Source organism: Carica papaya, chromosome 8 (genome assembly GCF_054855325.1).
Source record: "Carica papaya isolate Zhongbai chromosome 8, ASM5485532v1, whole genome shotgun sequence".
Classification (NCBI taxonomy): Eukaryota; Viridiplantae; Streptophyta; class Magnoliopsida; order Brassicales; family Caricaceae; genus Carica; species Carica papaya.
In genome coordinates this window covers 189,869-213,054 of record NC_142316.1, presented here as the reverse complement: position 1 = coordinate 213,054, position 23,186 = coordinate 189,869, and the positions used below count along the sequence as shown (strand labels likewise).

At 36.5% G+C, this 23,186-nt stretch overlaps 1 protein-coding gene across 11 annotated transcripts in view; it reads left to right on the top strand.

Moving 5' to 3' along the window:
- Nucleotides 1-68: 68 nt before the first annotated feature.
- Nucleotides 69-23,186, top strand: part of ALG10 (DIE2/ALG10 family) — a 26,700-nt gene continuing 3,582 nt past the window's right edge. The window contains exons 1-13 of one of the 11 annotated variants that reach the window (XM_088210401.1): nucleotides 134-338; nucleotides 775-844; nucleotides 13,696-13,874; nucleotides 17,044-17,118; nucleotides 17,267-17,340; nucleotides 17,444-17,532; nucleotides 18,779-19,112; nucleotides 19,770-20,034; nucleotides 20,203-20,340; nucleotides 20,416-20,620; nucleotides 20,708-20,850; nucleotides 20,938-21,193; nucleotides 21,444-21,465. In XM_088210401.1, coding sequence (XP_088066527.1) covers nucleotides 17,106-17,118; nucleotides 17,267-17,340; nucleotides 17,444-17,532; nucleotides 18,779-19,112; nucleotides 19,770-20,034; nucleotides 20,203-20,340; nucleotides 20,416-20,620; nucleotides 20,708-20,850; nucleotides 20,938-21,193; nucleotides 21,444-21,450 — 1,524 coding nt within the window. In that variant the 5' untranslated portion in view covers nucleotides 134-338; nucleotides 775-844; nucleotides 13,696-13,874; nucleotides 17,044-17,105 and the 3' untranslated portion in view covers nucleotides 21,451-21,465. Of the gene's footprint in view, nucleotides 339-774; nucleotides 845-966; nucleotides 986-13,695; nucleotides 13,875-17,043; nucleotides 17,341-17,443; nucleotides 17,533-18,778; nucleotides 19,113-19,575; nucleotides 20,035-20,202; nucleotides 20,341-20,415; nucleotides 20,621-20,707; nucleotides 20,851-20,937; nucleotides 21,265-21,443; nucleotides 21,466-23,186 lie in introns of those variants that run through there. The other 10 variants (XM_088210396.1, XM_088210402.1, XM_088210397.1 and 7 more) reach the window with 10 other exon arrangements.

Here is a 23,186-nt window from a genome sequence, read left to right as displayed (position 1 = left end):
ATGATTCCACCACCCAGATCTCGTGGTTGTGAGAGGCCCCACCGTAAAACCGGAAAGCCTAATGCCGGCTGGATCCACAAGAGCCGCCAGATCAGTATGACGCGTCGCCAGGACCGTTGATTTAGTACGCAAATGGCCTGAAATTAGAAAGCCCGAGACCGAATTTACTGTGCATTTAAGGCGCATTTCATTTCGGAGGTAGAGTTTAATTTTCTCATTTCATCTTTTTCATTTCCATCCCTCCCTGTCCGTATTTGTGGGTCTTCCTTTTGCTTTTTTGAACCAGCTTAACGGTGTGAAGGCGGGTAATAGCTGAGTCCAATCTCGGGAAAAAAGAGGTGATTGTTTGAATTCTTTTGCTTGTTTATTGTTATCTTCGATCTGCATTTGCGGTTTGACCTGTTTTCTTCTTTTTTTTTGTGTGTGGGAAATATAAAGTTCAATCGTTTTGATCTCCAAAAAAGGTTGTTTTCATCTATCTTCTTTTGGTTATTTGTGTTTTCCGATCTTATTGTTGGTTGTTTCACAGTTATTGGTTTTGTTGATTGAGTATTTTGTACGAGAAAGACGAATTTTTATTGTGTTGGTTGGTTGGTTGGTTCATTTCAGCTTTGTTGAAATTATTTGCTGTCCTAAGCATTGTTGATTCATTAGTAAATTTAATCGTGTTTGACTTTTGCATTCCTTTGAATCATTAAGAAACAATCTGTATTTTCAGATAGTTTTTTACATTTTCCCACTCTGGGTATTCTGATACTCTGAATTCTCTTGTAGAAAATAGAAGATGGCGGATGCCGAGGATGTTCAGCCTCTTGTCTGTGATAATGGGACTGGAATGGTCAAGGTATTGAACGATAATCTATCGACTTTGATATCATCTTCCAGTGTGTTCTTTTGATTCCTCATGGATCTTTCCTTTTTAACAAATGCTGATGGGCCATTCTGCATTGTGAGTTTGTCTTCTAGAGGTGTCGGCTTGAAGAAGGTACAGCCCTGAATTCATCCTAGCATTGCTAATTGTCCTCCCTGAATCCAAATTCTAAAATTCACATACATTAGAGACAAATTTAGCAGCACAATTTAGATCTCCAGAAAAATTACAATCCAAATTTGAGATATATAAAACAAAATAAAGAGTCAAATATGGTGACAAAACAACAAAACCCATTCATGCCACTTTAGAGATGGACCCGTCAGCAATTCTAATCGTGAACCCTTCCTTACACGAGTTGTACTGCTGGAGCAGTGAAGCACCACCCGTCATGTGATCGGATGCCCCGAAGTCCACAATCTAAACTTGCCTTTTTGCAGAGCAAGCTGATAGACCAAGGGGAATTTTACCTTTATGTGCTACTGAAGCACTGATGAGATGATTCTTCTGAGAAAGCATTCTTTGGAGAGCGTCCATCTGTTCTGGATTAAATGGCAACTTTCTGCAGTTGTCAATAGAGTATCTTCAGAGGTTGCATGATTCCCTAGGTGGTCGTTGGGGTTTTTAGACTTGAAGGGTTTTCTGTCACTAGGTCTTCCATGAAGTTTCCAGCATTTTTCGTGTATGTGACCGAGTTTCCCGCAGTGGTCATACCACGGTCATCCCCTCTTCCCACGAGAATCCAGTGTTCTGTTTGTAAGCGCATAAGCGTTTTTTATTAGGTAAGTGGATTGCGTGTCTCCCATCATCACTTTCTTTCGGCTTTCTTCCCGCCGAATCTCGAAAAACACTTCGCGGATGCTTGGTAGCGATTTGATTCCCAATACCCGTCCTCGCACTTCATCCAGGTTTTTGTTTAATCCCATTAGAAACTTGAAAATTCGCTTCTGCTCAATAATCGATTTGAAGAGTTTGGCATCTTCGGGACAGCTCCAACGATGTTCTTCAAACACGTCAAGTTGCTGTCAGCTGCGAGTTAGAGTATTGTAATACTGAGTTATGTTTAACTCATTTTGTTGCAGGTCGTGAAGGCTGGATTCAATTTCGAAGATAGCAGAGGTATTCTCCTTAGTATAGTAGAATTCCTGATACGCTTCCCAAATTTCATGCGCGGTCTCATAGAGGAGAAAATTCTCTCCAATTTCGGGCGTCATCGAGTTTACTAACCATGACATAACCATGCTGTTTTCGTTTTTCCATGTTCGGGCATTCGGATCATTAGTAGGTGGAGGTACGATTTCACCAGTGAGGTATTTATCTCGGCCCTTGCCCCGGATGAACAGCAGTACTGATGATGACCACTAGAGATAGTCGTTGTCGTTTAGTTTGTGTCCGGTAATGAATGACGAAAACTGTTCAACCAAACCATGGTTGATGGGTGCGAGAAGATAGGAACCCAAGGAAACTTCGGATGAAGAAGACGATAGCTCACCCGTGGATCTGTGACTTCGGCTTAGTAGGGGTGAAACTCCTGAATCATAATTGATCTGATACCATGAAGTTTTGATAATGGAAAAATTCTCTTCTACTTATCTTATTTCCTTCACCATGAAGTACTTATTTATAAGAAATGAATACAACCAATTCCTAACAGCTTTATGGGGGAAAGGAATAACAATATATGGTTACCGGACACACCTTAACCATTTGATGATTCCTCCCACTAGGCAAACAGAAATTAAACCAAATTCTTTTTTATGATTTTCTACAAAAACTCATACAAATAGAAAGACAGAGAACATCGAGAGTCCAACATAAAAGCATTGGATACTCATATTAGATTGAATTCCAAGGGAAAATTCTGCATTATAAAATAGTTGTAAAGGTGGCTTTTCTATTTTTTTCTTGATCCAAATTGATGGTGCATAAGCATAGTACCAGTTTACTATTTAAGAATCATATCATTTAGATTATTTTTATGTTTCCTAAATTACTTATATTTTGCTTCCCTATCTTTATTATGAGCTATATTTCTAACCTTATTAGTATTAGAATTTCTTACTTCGACCTTACTTGGGAAAAGATTACTTAGCATTCTTTAAATACCTTTATAATTTCCTTTAAGATCATTATATAGTTATCAATGATTTTTTAAAAAAAAAGTTGATATATTATACATAGGCAAAGAGTTTAGAATCAATTATTCTTGATTGTATCAAAAGGAAATTCAATGCCCTCAAAATAACTTTTTGTTTCTTTTCTTCTCAATAACCCATAAAGTAATCGGAAATATAAGGCCTAAATTCTTATTGCAATGCTTATTCTCATGTCTCTCCGTGCACAAATCTTCCCGCTTATCGAACTAGCCATTATTGAATTAATCCTCATAGACTATATATCATAAACCAAACTCGATAAAAAAAACATATAAAAGAGGAAACTCCAAGACACATGATTATATGCCTTCTCCATGTCAAACTTGCAAATGACCCCTTCAGCATTTCTTAGTAAACTACCTACCATTTTATTCATGACCAGTAGTGCTACATGTGAAATTTGTTTGTCTCGACAAATGCATGTTAACACTATGCTACTACCCTTCCTAGGACCTTGCAGAATCTCCTCGCCATAACCTTTGCTATGAGCTTACATACACAGCCCACAAGACCAATAGGTTAGAAGTCCCTTATCTTTGGACCCCTTGCAGACTTTGGACTGAATAATAGGAAAGCAAAGGTAAGATGGGAAACAAAGGATCCATTTTCATAAAATTCTTTAAAAAGCATAGCGACATCATCCTTCATTACTGTCCACTTGTACTGGATAAAACACATCTTGAAACCATCCAAAATAGGGGCTTTATTGCTTTTGCATGACAAGAGGGCATTAAAAATCTCCATCCCTGTGAAAGAAGATTCCAGCCAAACCTCTCCTACTCCTCCAATGTATTAAAGTCTAAGTCATCTAATGTAGGTCTCCATGGTACATTATCCGAGAACGAGTCCTCAAAAGCTCTTTCACTTCTCCCTCAACTCCTCATTCCCTCTAATAATTTGGCCATTAATCTACATCTCCTCCACGTGATTACATCTTTATGGGGACTAGCTATGCTGTGGAAAATGTTGGTATTCCTACCCCCTTCTTTAATCATGGCTCTTACTTTGTGTCTCCATGCAATCTCTTCCATTGTAAACAAATTTGCCACTTTGAGACAAATGTTGGCTCTCCTTTCATCTTATATTGATATTCTACCTTCCCCTCCCAGTCTATCAGTTTCTCTTAGAAGACATCTCCTCCTCAATGTCTCTACCCCAAATTTGACTTTGTTCCACTATTTGATCATTGTTTTAATATGCACTGATCTTTTTCAACCATGTAACTAGTATGGCCTTCCACCCTAGTCTCATCCCACCATTTCCTTAATTTTATCTTGGAGCCCAGAGCTTTGAACCATTTACTTCCAAAACTGAGGGGAGACAATCCCCATTTAATACTACTTAATTCTAAGCATATGGGGAAGTGATCCAAAATGCTGGTGGTAGCAATTTTTTATCATTCTCTTGCAATTGAGATTGGAAAAAGGTTGAAAAAACGAATCAGTCAATTATGGTGAAACACAAGTTATTCCTAGAGCTTGGCCAAGTCCATCTACCTCTAGATAATGTTTAGATCCATTAATGGTAGTCTTTGTATATGCATGATGACAAAATGGATGAACAAAGAAAAGTAAGATAGATGCTCATGCCATTATCTTTGTAACCTAGGACATACAAACATAGCCACGAAAAAGAGGCTACATGAGCCCAAACTCTATACTCAATTGGTTGAGAACTTCAGTTAAGAAGCTTAAAATGCACAAGCTTCAAATCAAGTACCATTAAAATGGAGCAAAGAAGAAGACCTGGTTATGCAGAACGTTAAGGTCTGTTCATTCAACACTCAAACCAAGGTACGAATCATGTTTAACTCTCTAATAAAAACATTTGCAAACAAGCTTTGAAGAAACTGTTTTCACTGAAAATAGTGGGAACCTATTGAATGTCGATGAGGGAAAATTAGCATTCAGAAGCAGCAATCCTGGTATAAACCCCTAAAATGGATTTCGAACCTCAGCTAGGCCTTAGTATGGAGATCAATCTCATTTTCTACCTTGAAACATATTTCAGACATGGAATGATTTTTTTATTGAACATGAAAGAGCTGAGAACTAGACTAGTCAGTAGGAGACAGACAAGAAAGCTCATTCATGTGAGCTTTATAATAGAGATTCATACATCTATATTTCCCAACAATCTACTTCGGGACAATCAACTAATAGAGAAGGTAAAGATTACCAATGAACATGAGCAGACAATATTATGACAGAGCTTAGACTCTTACCCAACAGGAAGATTCCAAAATCACATTTCTTGTGGATTTCACAACTAGGAAACACGCAAAACTTCCTCCTCTCACATCTTGTGGATTTCACAGACTCAAGCCATATAACAATTATATCCTTTTTAATAGTTAAAACTTTAAATTAAACATATGATTACGTTGGTAGAATTTTAGGTTTTGTAATCGTTACCAAACGAAGAGAGATCTGGGATCTGTTAATGACAGTGAAAACGTCTTCAATGAAAACCCTCTAGTCCGAAGCCTCTAATATTTCTGCTCTGGATTTTCACGCTCAGAAAAATCTTCTACCTCAGAGCTCTCTCCTTCCAATTTGCCGCTTCTTCTTTCCTTTGTTTTCTCTCTTCCTGATAAAACGCAGCCGCCAGACCCAATACCAAAATTGCCCGACGGTGCTGAAGAGGATCCGTTTTATAGAAGGTTTCGTTCCTCTCTCGTGCTTATTCTCTCTTCAATTCACGTTTGAGACTTGTCCAATGGATCCATGCCATGGAAGCGTCCTTGCTTCGGTGTAAAACGCAAGCTATTCCCCCTCGTGTTTCCCTTCAAATGCCTCTCTCCCTCTCTCCTCTTCCCTCGTCCATAATCCTTAAAATAATGAACTAAAGTTTTTTTCTTTGTAAATTTTTTTTAACGCTGTTAGTCGTAAATTAGATCATAAAATTTATTCATTTTAAATTTGCTACGTAACAGTCATAACAACACTCACATCCTAAATATGGATTTTTGTGAACTTCTTCTTCTCCAAAGGTCCTCTCTCTGTCCTAAATCCAAAAAAAAAGAAAGAAAAATCCCCATACTCTGTTCTTCACGTAAACTCTTCCCTCTCCTCTCTGTCCTAAAACTAAAAATCAGCAAAAGGTTTGCTTTTGTTGACCGTAAGTGTGTGTTTCTCTCCTTTTAAGTTCGTTCCCCTCCATTACAGAAGCTTCCCTCCTTCATAATGTACGTACCCATGTGTGTACGTACGTACATAGTTATTGCGTAAAACTCCACTGAGATGTGTATTGATTTTGGTGAAGTGGATTCACGAGGCCTCCTTCTCTTGGCGTAATTTATGTACAAATAAAATTATTCTTAATCTGTTTTTGCTCCCTCCTCATCAACAATCACTGCTACTTGATTAATCGAATATTCATGATGTTTCTCAAATCCCGATATTATAAAAATACTAACAGGATCTTTCACATATTCTTCAGTATGATCTTTATCCAAATAATCTGTGTCTTTTGTGATAATGGTGAAAGTATGGCTTATTGCATGAGGAATGGAATTTTGATAACCATTTGTTTGGAAGTTCAATATTTTAGATCACCATGATGTTTACTGGTGATCATTTGTCTTTAGGTATATCAGTGGTATTTGCATTTACACAAAGAATTTTCAGAATCAAGTAATAATAATTTAAAACTAGTCCTTAAATCAGTATTATGAACTCTAACAACTCTTCCCTAGTAACTTTCTCATTTTAAAAGAAATGCATTTTATTTCATTTACTCAAAGTGAATTCTTGACGGGCATTGACAACTAAGAGACCACGACATAATTAACATGCTACAAACAGGTATGCCGGGCGACAGTTTCACAGTGCAAAGAATTTAAGCATTCTAGCAATGACTTTGTACTTCAAAGACAATGTTTCAGACACTTTGGCAACAAAAGGAATAATGATAGAGAAATGAAAAATAGAAGACCAAAAACTGATGATGCAAGCAGCATATTCTTCCTAGAATAGAGAAATACTTTGCGTCCATCGATCTTCTCGTGGCCTGGGATCAGAAGCACTTCCTGTGCACAATCGATGGACCAGACTCATCATACTCAGATTAATAAATTTGCAATGCTTACCATAATTAGACCAGGGTGCATATATAATTGATTATTGCAGAACAATGACTTCCAGAAGTCAAACCCATGATTATTGCAGAAAAATTACTGCCAAAAGTCAAACCCAGTTACCAATTAGTAAGTAGAAACAGCTTGCAGTTTAGGTTCCCAATAAAGAGTTCCATATGAGAGAAAATGCCAAGTTAAGGGAAGGTGTTACTAATTTGTGCAAGTAGCTCGTTCTACCTACATCTCTGTACGCGATACAACTTAGCCATTCTCTATTCTAGGAAGAATATGCTGCTTGCATCATCAGTTTTTGGTCTTCTATTTTTCATTTCTCTATCATTATTCCTTTTGTTGCCAAAGTGTCTGAAACATTGTCTTTGAAGTACAAAGTCATTGCTAGAATGCTTAAATTCTTTGCACTGTGAAACTGTCGCCCGGCATACCTGTTTGTAGCATGTTAATTATGTCGTGGTCTCTTAGTTGTCAATGCCCGTCAAGAATTCACTTTGAGTAAATGAAATAAAATGCATTTCTTTTAAAATGAGAAAGTTACTAGGGAAGAGTTGTTAGAGTTCATAATACTGATTTAAGGACTAGTTTTAAATTATTATTACTTGATTCTGAAAATTCTTTGTGTAAATGCAAATACCACTGATATACCTAAAGACAAATGATCACCAGTAAACATCATGGTGATCTAAAATATTGAACTTCCAAACAAATGGTTATCAAAATTCCATTCCTCATGCAATAAGCCATACTTTCACCATTATCACAAAAGACACAGATTATTTGGATAAAGATCATACTGAAGAATATGTGAAAGATCCTGTTAGTATTTTTATAATATCGGGATTTGAGAAACATCATGAATATTCGATTAATCAAGTAGCAGTGATTGTTGATGAGGAGGGAGCAAAAACAGATTAAGAATAATTTTATTTGTACATAAATTACGCCAAGAGAAGGAGGCCTCGTGAATCCACTTCACCAAAATCAATACACATCTCAGTGGAGTTTTACGCAATAACTATGTACGTACGTACACACATGGGTACGTACATTATGAAGGAGGGAAGCTTCTGTAATGGAGGGGAACGAACTTAAAAGGAGAGAAACACACACTTACGGTCAACAAAAGCAAACCTTTTGCTGATTTTTAGTTTTAGGACAGAGAGGAGAGGGAAGAGTTTACGTGAAGAACAGAGTATGGGGATTTTTCTTTCTTTTTTTTTGGATTTAGGACAGAGAGAGGACCTTTGGAGAAGAAGAAGTTCACAAAAATCCATATTTAGGATGTGAGTGTTGTTATGACTGTTACGTAGCAAATTTAAAATGAATAAATTTTATGATCTAATTTACGACTAACAGCGTTAAAAAAAATTTACAAAGAAAAAAACTTTAGTTCATTATTTTAAGGATTATGGACGAGGGAAGAGGAGAGAGGGAGAGAGGCATTTGAAGGGAAACACGAGGGGGAATAGCTTGCGTTTTACACCGAAGCAAGGACGCTTCCATGGCATGGATCCATTGGACAAGTCTCAAACGTGAATTGAAGAGAGAATAAGCACGAGAGAGGAACGAAACCTTCTATAAAACGGATCCTCTTCAGCACCGTCGGGCAATTTTGGTATTGGGTCTGGCGGCTGCGTTTTATCAGGAAGAGAGAAAACAAAGGAAAGAAGAAGCGGCAAATTGGAAGGAGAGAGCTCTGAGGTAGAAGATTTTTCTGAGCGTGAAAATCCAGAGCAGAAATATTAGAGGCTTCGGACTAGAGGGTTTTCATTGAAGACGTTTTCACTGTCATTAACAGATCCCAGATCTCTCTTCGTTTGGTAACGATTACAAAACCTAAAATTCTACCAACGTAATCATATGTTTAATTTAAAGTTTTAACTATTAAAAAGGATATAATTGTTATATGGCTTGAGTCTGTGAAATCCACAAGATGTGAGAGGAGGAAGTTTTGCGTGTTTCCTAGTTGTGAAATCCACAAGAAATGTGATTTTGGAATCTTCCTGTTGGGTAAGAGTCTAAGCTCTGTCATAATATTGTCTGCTCATGTTCATTGGTAATCTTTACCTTCTCTATTAGTTGATTGTCCCGAAGTAGATTGTTGGGAAATATAGATGTATGAATCTCTATTATAAAGCTCACATGAATGAGCTTTCTTGTCTGTCTCCTACTGACTAGTCTAGTTCTCAGCTCTTTCATGTTCAATAAAAAAATCATTCCATGTCTGAAATATGTTTCAAGGTAGAAAATGAGATTGATCTCCATACTAAGGCCTAGCTGAGGTTCGAAATCCATTTTAGGGGTTTATACCAGGATTGCTGCTTCTGAATGCTAATTTTCCCTCATCGACATTCAATAGGTTCCCACTATTTTCAGTGAAAACAGTTTCTTCAAAGCTTGTTTGCAAATGTTTTTATTAGAGAGTTAAACATGATTCGTACCTTGGTTTGAGTGTTGAATGAACAGACCTTAACGTTCTGCATAACCAGGTCTTCTTCTTTGCTCCATTTTAATGGTACTTGATTTGAAGCTTGTGCATTTTAAGCTTCTTAACTGAAGTTCTCAACCAATTGAGTATAGAGTTTGGGCTCATGTAGCCTCTTTTTCGTGGCTATGTTTGTATGTCCTAGGTTACAAAGATAATGGCATGAGCATCTATCTTACTTTTCTTTGTTCATCCATTTTGTCATCATGCATATACAAAGACTACCATTAATGGATCTAAACATTATCTAGAGGTAGATGGACTTGGCCAAGCTCTAGGAATAACTTGTGTTTCACCATAATTGACTGATTCGTTTTTTCAACCTTTTTCCAATCTCAATTGCAAGAGAATGATAAAAAATTGCTACCACCAGCATTTTGGATCACTTCCCCATATGCTTAGAATTAAGTAGTATTAAATGGGGATTGTCTCCCCTCAGTTTTGGAAGTAAATGGTTCAAAGCTCTGGGCTCCAAGATAAAATTAAGGAAATGGTGGGATGAGACTAGGGTGGAAGGCCATACTAGTTACATGGTTGAAAAAGATCAGTGCATATTAAAACAATGATCAAATAGTGGAACAAAGTCAAATTTGGGGTAGAGACATTGAGGAGGAGATGTCTTCTAAGAGAAACTGATAGACTGGGAGGGGAAGGTAGAATATCAATATAAGATGAAAGGAGAGCCAACATTTGTCTCAAAGTGGCAAATTTGTTTACAATGGAAGAGATTGCATGGAGACACAAAGTAAGAGCCATGATTAAAGAAGGGGGTAGGAATACCAACATTTTCCACAGCATAGCTAGTCCCCATAAAGATGTAATCACGTGGAGGAGATGTAGATTAATGGCCAAATTATTAGAGGGAATGAGGAGTTGAGGGAGAAGTGAAAGAGCTTTTGAGGACTCGTTCTCGGATAATGTACCATGGAGACCTACATTAGATGACTTAGACTTTAATACATTGGAGGAGTAGGAGAGGTTTGGCTGGAATCTTCTTTCACAGGGATGGAGATTTTTAATGCCCTCTTGTCATGCAAAAGCAATAAAGCCCCTATTTTGGATGGTTTCAAGATGTGTTTTATCCAGTACAAGTGGACAGTAATGAAGGATGATGTCGCTATGCTTTTTAAAGAATTTTATGAAAATGGATCCTTTGTTTCCCATCTTACCTTTGCTTTCCTATTATTCAGTCCAAAGTCTGCAAGGGGTCCAAAGATAAGGGACTTCTAACCTATTGGTCTTGTGGGCTGTGTATGTAAGCTCATAGCAAAGGTTATGGCGAGGAGATTCTGCAAGGTCCTAGGAAGGGTAGTAGCATAGTGTTAACATGCATTTGTCGAGACAAACAAATTTCACATGTAGCACTACTGGTCATGAATAAAATGGTAGGTAGTTTACTAAGAAATGCTGAAGGGGTCATTTGCAAGTTTGACATGGAGAAGGCATATAATCATGTGTCTTGGAGTTTCCTCTTTTATATGTTTTTTTTATCGAGTTTGGTTTATGATATATAGTCTATGAGGATTAATTCAATAATGGCTAGTTCGATAAGCGGGAAGATTTGTGCACGGAGAGACATGAGAATAAGCATTGCAATAAGAATTTAGGCCTTATATTTCCGATTACTTTATGGGTTATTGAGAAGAAAAGAAACAAAAAGTTATTTTGAGGGCATTGAATTTCCTTTTGATACAATCAAGAATAATTGATTCTAAACTCTTTGCCTATGTATAATATATCAACTTTTTTTTTAAAAAATCATTGATAACTATATAATGATCTTAAAGGAAATTATAAAGGTATTTAAAGAATGCTAAGTAATCTTTTCCCAAGTAAGGTCGAAGTAAGAAATTCTAATACTAATAAGGTTAGAAATATAGCTCATAATAAAGATAGGGAAGCAAAATATAAGTAATTTAGGAAACATAAAAATAATCTAAATGATATGATTCTTAAATAGTAAACTGGTACTATGCTTATGCACCATCAATTTGGATCAAGAAAAAAATAGAAAAGCCACCTTTACAACTATTTTATAATGCAGAATTTTCCCTTGGAATTCAATCTAATATGAGTATCCAATGCTTTTATGTTGGACTCTCGATGTTCTCTGTCTTTCTATTTGTATGAGTTTTTGTAGAAAATCATAAAAAAGAATTTGGTTTAATTTCTGTTTGCCTAGTGGGAGGAATCATCAAATGGTTAAGGTGTGTCCGGTAACCATATATTGTTATTCCTTTCCCCCATAAAGCTGTTAGGAATTGGTTGTATTCATTTCTTATAAATAAGTACTTCATGGTGAAGGAAATAAGATAAGTAGAAGAGAATTTTTCCATTATCAAAACTTCATGGTATCAGATCAATTATGATTCAGGAGTTTCACCCCTACTAAGCCGAAGTCACAGATCCACGGGTGAGCTATCGTCTTCTTCATCCGAAGTTTCCTTGGGTTCCTATCTTCTCGCACCCATCAACCATGGTTTGGTTGAACAGTTTTCGTCATTCATTACCGGACACAAACTAAACGACAACGACTATCTCTAGTGGTCATCATCAGTACTGCTGTTCATCCGGGGCAAGGGCCGAGATAAATACCTCACTGGTGAAATCGTACCTCCACCTACTAATGATCCGAATGCCCGAACATGGAAAAACGAAAACAGCATGGTTATGTCATGGTTAGTAAACTCGATGACGCCCGAAATTGGAGAGAATTTTCTCCTCTATGAGACCGCGCATGAAATTTGGGAAGCGTATCAGGAATTCTACTATACTAAGGAGAATACCTCTGCTATCTTCGAAATTGAATCCAGCCTTCACGACCTGCAACAAAATGAGTTAAACATAACTCAGTATTACAATACTCTAACTCGCAGCTGACAGCAACTTGACGTGTTTGAAGAACATCGTTGGAGCTGTCCCGAAGATGCCAAACTCTTCAAATCGATTATTGAGCAGAAGCGAATTTTCAAGTTTCTAATGGGATTAAACAAAAACCTGGATGAAGTGCGAGGACGGGTATTGGGAATCAAATCGCTACCAAGCATCCGCGAAGTGTTTTTCGAGATTCGGCGGGAAGAAAGCCGAAAGAAAGTGATGATGGGAGACACGCAATCCACTTACCTAATAAAAAACGCTTATGCGCTTACAAACAGAACACTGGATTCTCGTGGGAAGAGGGGATGACCGTGGTATGACCACTGCGGGAAACTCGGTCACATACACGAAAAATGCTGGAAACTTCATGGAAGACCTAGTGACAGAAAACCCTTCAAGTCTAAAAACCCCAACGACCACCTAGGGAATCATGCAACCTCTGAAGATACTCTATTGACAACTGCAGAAAGTTGCCATTTAATCCAGAACAGATGGACGCTCTCCAAAGAATGCTTTCTCAGAAGAATCATCTCATCAGTGCTTCAGTAGCACATAAAGGTAAAATTCCCCTTGGTCTATCAGCTTGCTCTGCAAAAAGGCAAGTTTAGATTGTGGACTTCGGGGCATCCGATCACATGACGGGTGGTGCTTCACTGCTCCAGCAGTACAACTCGTGTAAGGAAGGGTTCACGATTAGAATTGCTGACGGGTCCATCTCTAAAGTGGCATGAATGGGTTTTGTTGTTTTGTCACCATATTTGACTCTTTATTTTGTTTTATATATCTCAAATTTGGATTGTAATTTTTCTGGAGATCTAAATTGTGCTGCTAAATTTGTCTCTAATGTATGTGAATTTTAGAATTTGGATTCAGGGAGGACAATTAGCAATGCTAGGATGAATTCAGGGCTGTACCTTCTTCAAGCCGACACCTCTAGAAGACAAACTCACAATGCAGAATGTGCAAACTCTGTTTCTGTAAGTCATTCAAATAATGACCATGATATCATGTTGTGACATTATCGACTAGGACACCCAAATTTCTTATACTTAAAAAAATTGTTCCCTTTGTTGTTCAAGAATAAGAATTCTTTTTTATTTCAGCGTAAAGTATGTCAATTCTCTAAACATATTCGAAGCTCGTTTCTTAGTCTATCATACAAACTTTCAAAACCATTTGCATTAATTCATAGCGATGTATGAGGATTTTTCAGGGTCACAAACATTACCGGAACTAGGTGATTTGTATCCTTTATTGATGATCATACGAGAATTACCTGGGTATTTCTCATGAGAGAAAAATCTGAAGTTGGACCCATATTTCAGAAATTCAACACTATGCTTCAAACTCAGTTTCATACCAACATACAAGTGTTGAAGTCTGATAAAGCATGTGAGTACTTCGAAACCACTCTCAGAAAATACTTTACTGAATATGGTATTATCCATTAAAGCTTTTGTGTATATACTCCACAGCAAAATGACATAGTTGAAAGAAAAAACAAACATGTTCTTGAGGTTACTTGATCAATCATATTTACTACTCATGTCCTAAATACTTTTGGGGAGAGACAATACTCAGTACTACATACTTAATAAACCAAATACCCTCCCGTATCTTCATTTTCAGTCACCCTATAACTTCCTCCTACAAAATTTTCCTGAATCTCATATCTTAAACACTCTCTCACTTAAAGTTTTTGGTTGCTCAGCATATGTTCATATTCATGCACACATCAGGGGGAAGCTTGACCTAAAAACTCTCAAATGTAGCTTTGTTGGGTACTCTTCTAATAAAAAAAGATACAAATGCCTTTTTCCGGATACCCGTCGATTCTATAACATAATGGATGTCACATTGTTTGAAAACTAATCTTTTTACCCCACATCTGATATTCAGGGGGAGGACTTTACTCAAGAATATCAATTGTGGGATGTGAGTATACCCTCTCTTTATCCACAGAGTTCACCAAATGCACATTCTCTAGAGTTTGAACCTAATACTTTACCTGAAGCACACACAAAGAGCCTGAGCCAGTGGCAGTAACTGAAAACACGTTACCTGCAATTAATGAGTTACATGTCTACATTAGAAGGAATAAGGTTTAAGAAGGGAAAGTGCCTGAATCGACCAAGTCTTGACATGAATCAATTCCTACTCCAGATGTCCAGAAATCAACAGATAATGAGATCTCTGTCCTTGCTACTAATACTGACACTGAACTGCTTATTATTTTAAGAAAAGGAACTCGAACATGCACCAAACATCCTATACAGGACTATATCTCATTTGACAAGTTTTCGAAACATCATGCATTTGTGAGCAAGTTAGATAGTAGTTCCCCAGAGTTAAAAACGATCCATGAAGCCTTCCAAGAACCAGAATGGAGAACAGCCATCCATGATAAAATTAGACCACTTGAGAAGAATGGAACATGGTAGTTAATAAATTTGCCTCTAGAAAAGCATCAGGTGGGATGCAAGTGGGTCTTTACAATTAAATACAATTTGGATGGAAGTGTGAATTGGTATAAAACTCGCCTGGTAGCCAAAGGCTTTACTAAGTTCTATGGGATAGGCTATCAAGAGATATTTCCTCCAGTAACCAAACACAATACAATTCGGATATTACTTTCACTTGCTTCAAATCTTGATTGACCACTTTGTCAGCTAGATGTGAAGAATGCTTTTCTTAATGGTGATCTAGAAGAAGAAATATACATGAACGTCCCATTAGGATTTGAACTAACAAACAATTCTGATAAAATGTACAAACTCAAAAAAGTCACTTTATGGTCTTAAACAATCCCCAAGGGCATGGTTTGACAGATTCACAAAGGCAATGAAACGAGTAGGGTATGAACAATGTTAATCAGATTACACACTGTTTGTCAAGTACTGTATCTCAAGTAAAAAAGCTATTTTGATTGTTTATGTGGATGACATCATTCTGGCAGGGGACCATATTGAGAAAATTCAGAAGCTTAAAGAGTTTTTGACTAAAGAATTTGAAATTAAAGATCTTAGAATGCTCAAGTACTTCTTTAGTATGGAGGTAGCTTGATCTAAAAAGGGAATTTCAGTATCACAACGGAAATATGTTTTAGAACTCCTGAAGGAGACAAGGATGCTCGGAAGTAAACCTGCAGACACACCTATGGATCCAACCGTAAAAGTAGGGTCCAAGGTCAGTGATAAGACAATTGATAAAGAGAGGTATCAAAGCCTTGTAAGCAAACTCATTTATTTGGCACATACAAGACCCGACATCAATTTTGTAATTAGTATACTAAGTCAATTCATGAATCAACCAACTGAGAAACACAGGAAGGTTGTATATGAAATTATGAGATACTTAAAGATGACTCCGGGTCAATGATTGGTCTTAAAAAAGGCAATGAATAGGGATGTTGAAATCTTCATTGATGCCGATTGAGCAGGGTCAATAACAGACAGGATACTGTACCTATGTCTGGGGAAGCTTGGTCACTTGGCGCAGCAAGAAACAGTCAGTGGTATCTTGTAGCAGCGCAGATTCTAAATTTTGGGCACTCACTTATGGAATATGTGAAGAAATGTGGTTGAGGAGAATATTATTAGAACTGAAAGCTTCTGTTAACACTCCTATGAAAGTATGGTATGACAACCGATCAACCATTAGCATGGTTAAGAATCTAGTACATCATGACCGAACCAAACATGTAGAAATTGATCGACACTTCATCAAGGAAAAAATAGAAGATGAAACTATAAATCTTATGCACATTCCAACCAGTCAACAAATTGCAGACATCCTAACAAAAGCTATACCAAAAGGGAACTTTGATGATATTGTATCCAATTTAGGTTTACTTAACATATATGTAAACTAGATTGAAAGGGAGTGTAGAAAATCATAGAAGAGAATTTTGTTTAATTTCTGTTTGCCTAGTGGAAGGAATCATCAAATGGTTAAGGTGTGCCCGATACCCGTATATTGTTATTCTTTTCCCCCCATAAAGCTGTTAGGAATTGGTTGTATTCCTTTCCTATAAATAAGCACCTTATGGTGAAGGAAATAAGATAAGTAGAAGAGAAATTTTCCATTCTCAAAACTTCAGTGTTTTATCAGTAATGTCATGTTACTGAATTGTGTTCTTTACATGGCTTACTTCCTGCTAAAGGGCCTCCAATTTTGTTATTATTACAAGTTCTTCAGGTTTTCATTTCTTCTTTATCAAAAATCAGGTGATATAAGTGAAGAATTGAAGTCTGAATTAATTAGCCATAGGATAGGTCCTCAAATAAAGTACCAACTAACTGTATCCCCCTTTGGACCTGAATCTAGCCTCTAATGTATTCTGTATCTGTCCAATACAACAATGAAAAACAATTTCTCTCTATTTTTCTTTCTTTGGTATTTTCCCTTATTTTTTTCTAAATCTACAAGCATCCAAGAAATAGTTTCTTTAATATCTTAAACTGTAAAAAATTAATAAGAAGTCATCATCTCCCTCTTGCTTAAACACAACATTTTGCTGTACATCCATTTATTATTTCTTCCCTTTTTAATGGAAAACCAGGAGTTTAAAGCATGAATTTGCTCCATTAGCTGCACCTTGTTGCAAAGAACAATCCAAATACCATGGCCATCACTTGTAAGTTTCCTCTCCTGCATCTTAGTGGAGCGTAGCAAAGTGGTGCTCCTACTCTAGCAGAAACTGTAGAGGGGCAGAGGGAGATAGGGACGAGAAATAGTTGTATTATTTGATTATTGTACTGTGAGAGTGATGGGTAAACTGGCAGTTGCTGCTGTTGTGATCCTGTGGGTAGTTCCCATATCAATCCTCGTCAACCGCACTGTTCCTGAGCCTTATATGGTAATTCTTCAAAACTTATTTTCTTTCTTCAAGTTCTCTTTTTCTTGTTAATATTTGCTTTACTTGTCATAATTGCTGACAAATTTTACATATAAAACTGCAGGATGAGATATTCCATGTACCGCAGGCTCAACAATATTGCCAAGGAAATTTCAGTAGTTGGAATCCGATGATTACTACTCCACCTGGCCTGTATGCTGTTTTACCTCTTTTCAATTTGCTCCCTCTTTTTTTCCCTATTTTGGATCAGTTCTGCTTCCTCATCTTATAGTTACTTACTCAAACTTAAACTTTTGAATGTGGTTTCCTTCTCGGTATTCTATTCTCTTGATACATGATAGGAACCCGTGCATTGATTTGTTGATTTACCATGAAAACTTGAATTTGTTGCTACCTTAGGTATCTTCATGTTGTTCTCCTTCAATTCTACCTTAAATATGTCAATATTTTTCTTTTTGTTGAGGGTAAAGAACTCACAAAAATGATTTATTGTTAAAGATGGAGCTTAGATGTATGAATTTACTGTATTACTAAGTCTATATTTGGGACAAATAGAGATTTGTATTTATTCAATTTATTAATGACTTTCACAAGGAACCTGTTTATATGAATTCTTCTATTTTGAATAAAATGTGGACTTAAAAATATTTTATGAAATTCATTGTATTTTTGGGTAATGCATTCTATCTTTTGGCTTTTTGGTAGTTTTGCATGTACTTCAAAGTACTTTCTTATGATTTGTAATTACTTTTCTTTCAGACCACAGTTTATTTTTAAAATTCCTCATTTCTATGCTATTCCGAATTTATTTGGAATTAAATATAATGTTTAGGACAATTCTTTAAGTATAAAAACTAAGATTCATAAATGGATTCCGTAAATTTTGTCAAAGTTCATTTGTTTCAAACAAATCGTATTTTTGGGTAATGCATTCTATCTTTTGGCTTTTTGGTAGTTTTGTATGTACTTCAAAGTACTTTCTTATGATTTGTAATTACTTTTCTTTCAGACCACAGTTTATTTTTAAAATTCCTCATTTCTATGCTATTCCGAATTTATTTGGAATTAAATATAATGTTTAGGACAATTTTTTAAGTATAAAAACTAAGATTCATAAATGGATTCCGTAAATTTTGTCAAAGTTCATTTGTTTCAAACAAATCGTAGATCTTAAAAATTGAATCAGCTCTCATGAATTATGGAGATATTTGCAACCCTCTGTACATAGCTCAAACGGGTGATAGAGTTCTTATCCTGGCAGTATAGTGTGTTAATTGATTTTTAATGAGATCCATATTACTGACAATCTTGGGTGTGACCATGTTAGTATAGTGATTGCTGAAATCCTTCTAACTTTAGGCACGAAGTCAACCCTATCGGAGCAATTATTTAATGTTTAACAAAGGAAAGTTGATCTATGCAATTAAAACTTTTGCAGGTACTACCTTTCGCTGGCCTATGTTGCTACTTTGTTTCCAGGCATGTTTTTTCTACAAGCAGCATCATCATTTTCAGAAGCATGCTCCCCTGCTATGCTTCGCTTTACAAACAGTATCTTGGTAGTGTTATGCAGTGTTCTTGTTTTTGAGATCATTACCCACTTAAGACCAGTTCTCAGTGATAAGAAAGCAACATTTATTGCAGTGATCACAGCAATGTACCCTCTTCACTGGTTTTTCACTTTTCTTTACTACACAGATGTTGCATCGCTAACTGCAGTTCTTGCTATGTACCTAGCATGTTTGAAGAAGAAATACAAATTCAGTGCATTGGTAAGAAATCAGCTTATTTTACCTTCTAGATTTTAAATTTTGAATCTCCCTGTGTTACTTCGAAAAATTTTGTTGTTACCTATATCTCTTGCCTCATTAGCTATCTGGTGCGTTTGATTTTACTGATTTTCTCTTGCTCTGTCTAATGTGCATTTATGGCCCTTTTGTGTGAGAAAAAAAAATTGCAAGGAATATATTGGGAGATCTATATCCTTGAGTGGAATAGTCGTCAAATTTTCGATCACTAAAGCCCACTGGTGACTGGTCCTGAACTTTGTTAGATGTGTCAACTTCTACAATGATATATACCAAATGCATTTTTTCCCCTTTTTTAAGAATTAGTTTTTCACCTCTTTACTTTTTGTCTCTTTCCTCATGTAATCTGCATTAATGTTCATTTCTTTTATGATCTGTAACTTTATCATTTTCATAACTCTACTGAAGAGTTACAAATCAATGCCAGAAATTGAATCAGGCAGCAGACAGGATCAACATATTGAGTTTCAGGTTTATATGGGCAATGGAGTGCTCCAGTTCATGTTACTTAGTGGCAACATCCATCAGTTTCAGGAGAAAGTTATTGGAATAATCGTGCATATTTTTTCTACTCCAATTATGATGTCGACTTTGGTGACTCCTTTCCTCTGTCCTGTGCAGCTTGGAGCCCTGGCCGTTTTCATTAGGCAAACAAATATTATATGGATGCTTTTTGTTTTGTGCACCAAGGTCATAAATATTTCTTTGGGCCATCAGAGGGATAGCATGAAGGATGATGAGTCAATTGAGAAAACCAATCAAATAAATCCCAAAAACAGTGTTATTATGAGCTCAAATCTGAGAAAAAGAAAGTCTAATGGCAATGCAGATATTCATAAACGTGCTAGGCCCCGTGCAATTTCTGTATCAATGGCACCAAAACCAGGTTTCCTTTTGCATGGCTAACTGAGCTTTTATTTCTAAATTAGACGGTTCATTTTATTCTAGCTTTCAGTACTTATGGACTTTGGGCGGACTAGGTTACCATAATTGATTGTTCATCGAATGCATACTTTGTATGCAACCTAATGTTTCTTTCTTGATGAAAATACAGGTTTGTTTGATGAGATTCTGGCTGTTATTTTGACGTCATGGCGTATGAAGTGGGAGCTTTTGCTCACATTTGGCCCCTTTTTTATTGTATTAATGGCCTTTGCTGGTTTTGTTATTTGGAATGGAGGCATAGTTCTTGGTACGAATCCTCTTATTTTTTTCTGATTCAGCTTGTAAAAGTTCGATTTTTTTATTTAGCTTGTTAATATTGCAGGTGCAAAAGAAGCTCATGTGGTTTCTCCACATTTTGCACAGATAATGTATTTTGGTCTGGTTTCTGCTCTTGCTGTGGCTCCTTTACACTTTAATATAATTCAGGCCAGAGATCTGTTTCGATCATTCTGGAAAAACAGGCCTAATAGTTTGCTCCTATGCGTGATTGCTCTTATTGCTGGTTTCCTTGCTGTGCATTTTTTCAGGTTGAAGTTTTATGCTTAAACAATCTACAATATGTTTTTGGCACTTATATTACTGTTCCATAACATATTTCATGTATCTTTCCGCAGCATAGCTCATCCCTATCTTCTTGCCGACAATCGGCACTATACTTTTTATCTCTGGAGGAAGGTCATCAATGCTGATCAATCAAGGAAGTACCTTTTTGTTCCACTCTATGTTTATTCTTGGTTTTCAATCCTTAATTTATTAGGTTAGTATATTTCTTTAGCTATCATATCACTTCCTGTCTGGTTTGCCAAATTTAAAATAAGGCATGATTGTTTTATTCCATTTCCAGGAAAAACTCGAAGGAAAGTTTGGGTCTTGGTTTTTTTCCTTGCAAATGTTGCTGTTCTTGTTCCTGCACCGCTCATTGAGTTCAGATACTACACCATACCCTTCTTTTTGTCCGTGCTTCATTATGATATAAATAGTTACAGAAGTTGGTTGCTAATAGGGATTCTATATATAGTAGTTAATGCGTTCACAATGATGATGTTCTTGTATCGGCCGTTCCATTGGAGCCATGAGCTTGGAGTCCAAAGGTTTATATGGTAAATGAGAATGTTGATATATTTTAAATTTTGACGATATTTATCTATATTTTAAAAATAATTTATTTGGATTTTTTTTGTATTTATTTTAAAAAATATTTGATGTACATCTTATAGAGTTTTTATTTGTGAAGAACTCTACTAGTTCACTTGTCGGTTTTATCCGTGAATGTAGACACACTGCTGAAGCACGTAAAATATTTATGTTTTTTTTTTAATTTTTACTTTAGTGTGATTGTGCATGCTTTAGGGATTAATATTTCCGAACAAATGGTATCAGAGCTCGAGTTTCAGCTGAGTTAGAGAGAAAAAACATATCAGTCAGTGAGAAAAAAAATAAAATAAATTTGGTTTTTGTCTTGATTACCTGAAGAAGGTGAACCATGTAGAGAGGTCGAAACGACAGACGACGTGACTTGAACAGACAAAATGGTTCGTGCTCAGATCCATTCCACCAGATTGATAAGGGAGAAAGTTGGTTGTGCGAGTGGCGACCTGCGATCGGCGAAATCAGACTTGAAAGGGAGAAGCTCGGACGTGCGGCGGCTCACACGAAGAAAACCAACTTGCTCGAAGAGGAGGGTCGGAGAAGAGAAATTGAAGGCGGATCCGCGACGTCTGGCCCTGTCTATGCGCGAAACCAAAGCTAGAGAAGGAGAACATGCGCTGGATAAGACAAACCAGCGCGGCGACACCCAATTCGCACGAGGCCTGATTTACAGTGTTTCCGGTGTGTTTTCGGCGCGTTTTCATCATATTCGTGCTAAATTCGTCGAGTTGCATGTTTCTGTGCGTGTTTTGATGTTTTTCAGCAACGGAAAGAGGCGATCGGCGGCTGCATGTGGAGGAGCATGTGGTGGTGCATGAAGGCGTGTGCTATGTTTCAGTGGATGCGTTCGACAGTTTTCTATGCAGTGGTGACTCTCTTCTAGGGATTCGAGATGACATTCACAAAATATGAGATAGAGAAGTTTGATGGTGATACGAATTTCAGTTTATGGAAGATTAAAATGAAATTGTCCCTGATACTACAAGGTTTGTGGGGGGAGGGGAGGGGGGCCAATTAAAGAAAGATATACTGAGGTTATGAGAGAGTCAGAAAAGGCAAGTATGCATAATAAAGTCTTATGTGCGATTTTTATGAGTATCAATAACAATGTTCTGCGAGAGATTGTTGAAGAAATTTCAGCTTCAGGTGTGTTGAAAAAATTAGAAAATTTTTACTCTATAAAATCGCTGACGAACCGCTTTTATCTGACGAAAAAGCTGTACAATTTCAGAATGAGTGAATATTCATTTAACAACATCTTGACGAGTTTAATTCTTTAATTATGGACCTGAATAACATAGATATTAAGATTGAAAATGATGATCAAACATTAATTGTTCTGTCTTCACTAGCATCTTTTTATGAGACTTTTGTTGATATTTTACTGTATGGGGAAGCTAATATTTCATTAGATGATGTTAGTAATGTACTAAACTTGAAAGAGTTACAAATTTTTTTTACTAAGTATAGAACAGAAGGAAAAAGACGGAGAATGAGTAAATCAAAATTTAGAGATAAAAAGGGAAACTGTTTTGAGTGTGGGGAGAATGGTTACTTTAGGAGAGATTGTCCTATACTGAAGAGAGGAAAGGAGCATGAGAGTTATGCTAATATAGTCGACAAAGATAATTCTGATGATAGTAATAACAACAGTGTTGGGGTAGTTCTATATGTGAATTCGAATAATTGAAAGAACTCATAAATTTTTTATTTTAGTGCTATATTCCACATGTCTACAATGACATTGGTTTGCTACTTACAAGCAGATGAATAGTACTGTATATATGAGAGATGATAATTCATTATTTATAGCTGGGATTGGTAATATCATATTAAAAATGTTTGATGATATCATCCGAATTATTGAGTGTTAGCATGTTTCTCATATGAAGAGGAATCTAATTTCTCTTTTTACATTGGCGACTCAGGGTTTATCATGCATAG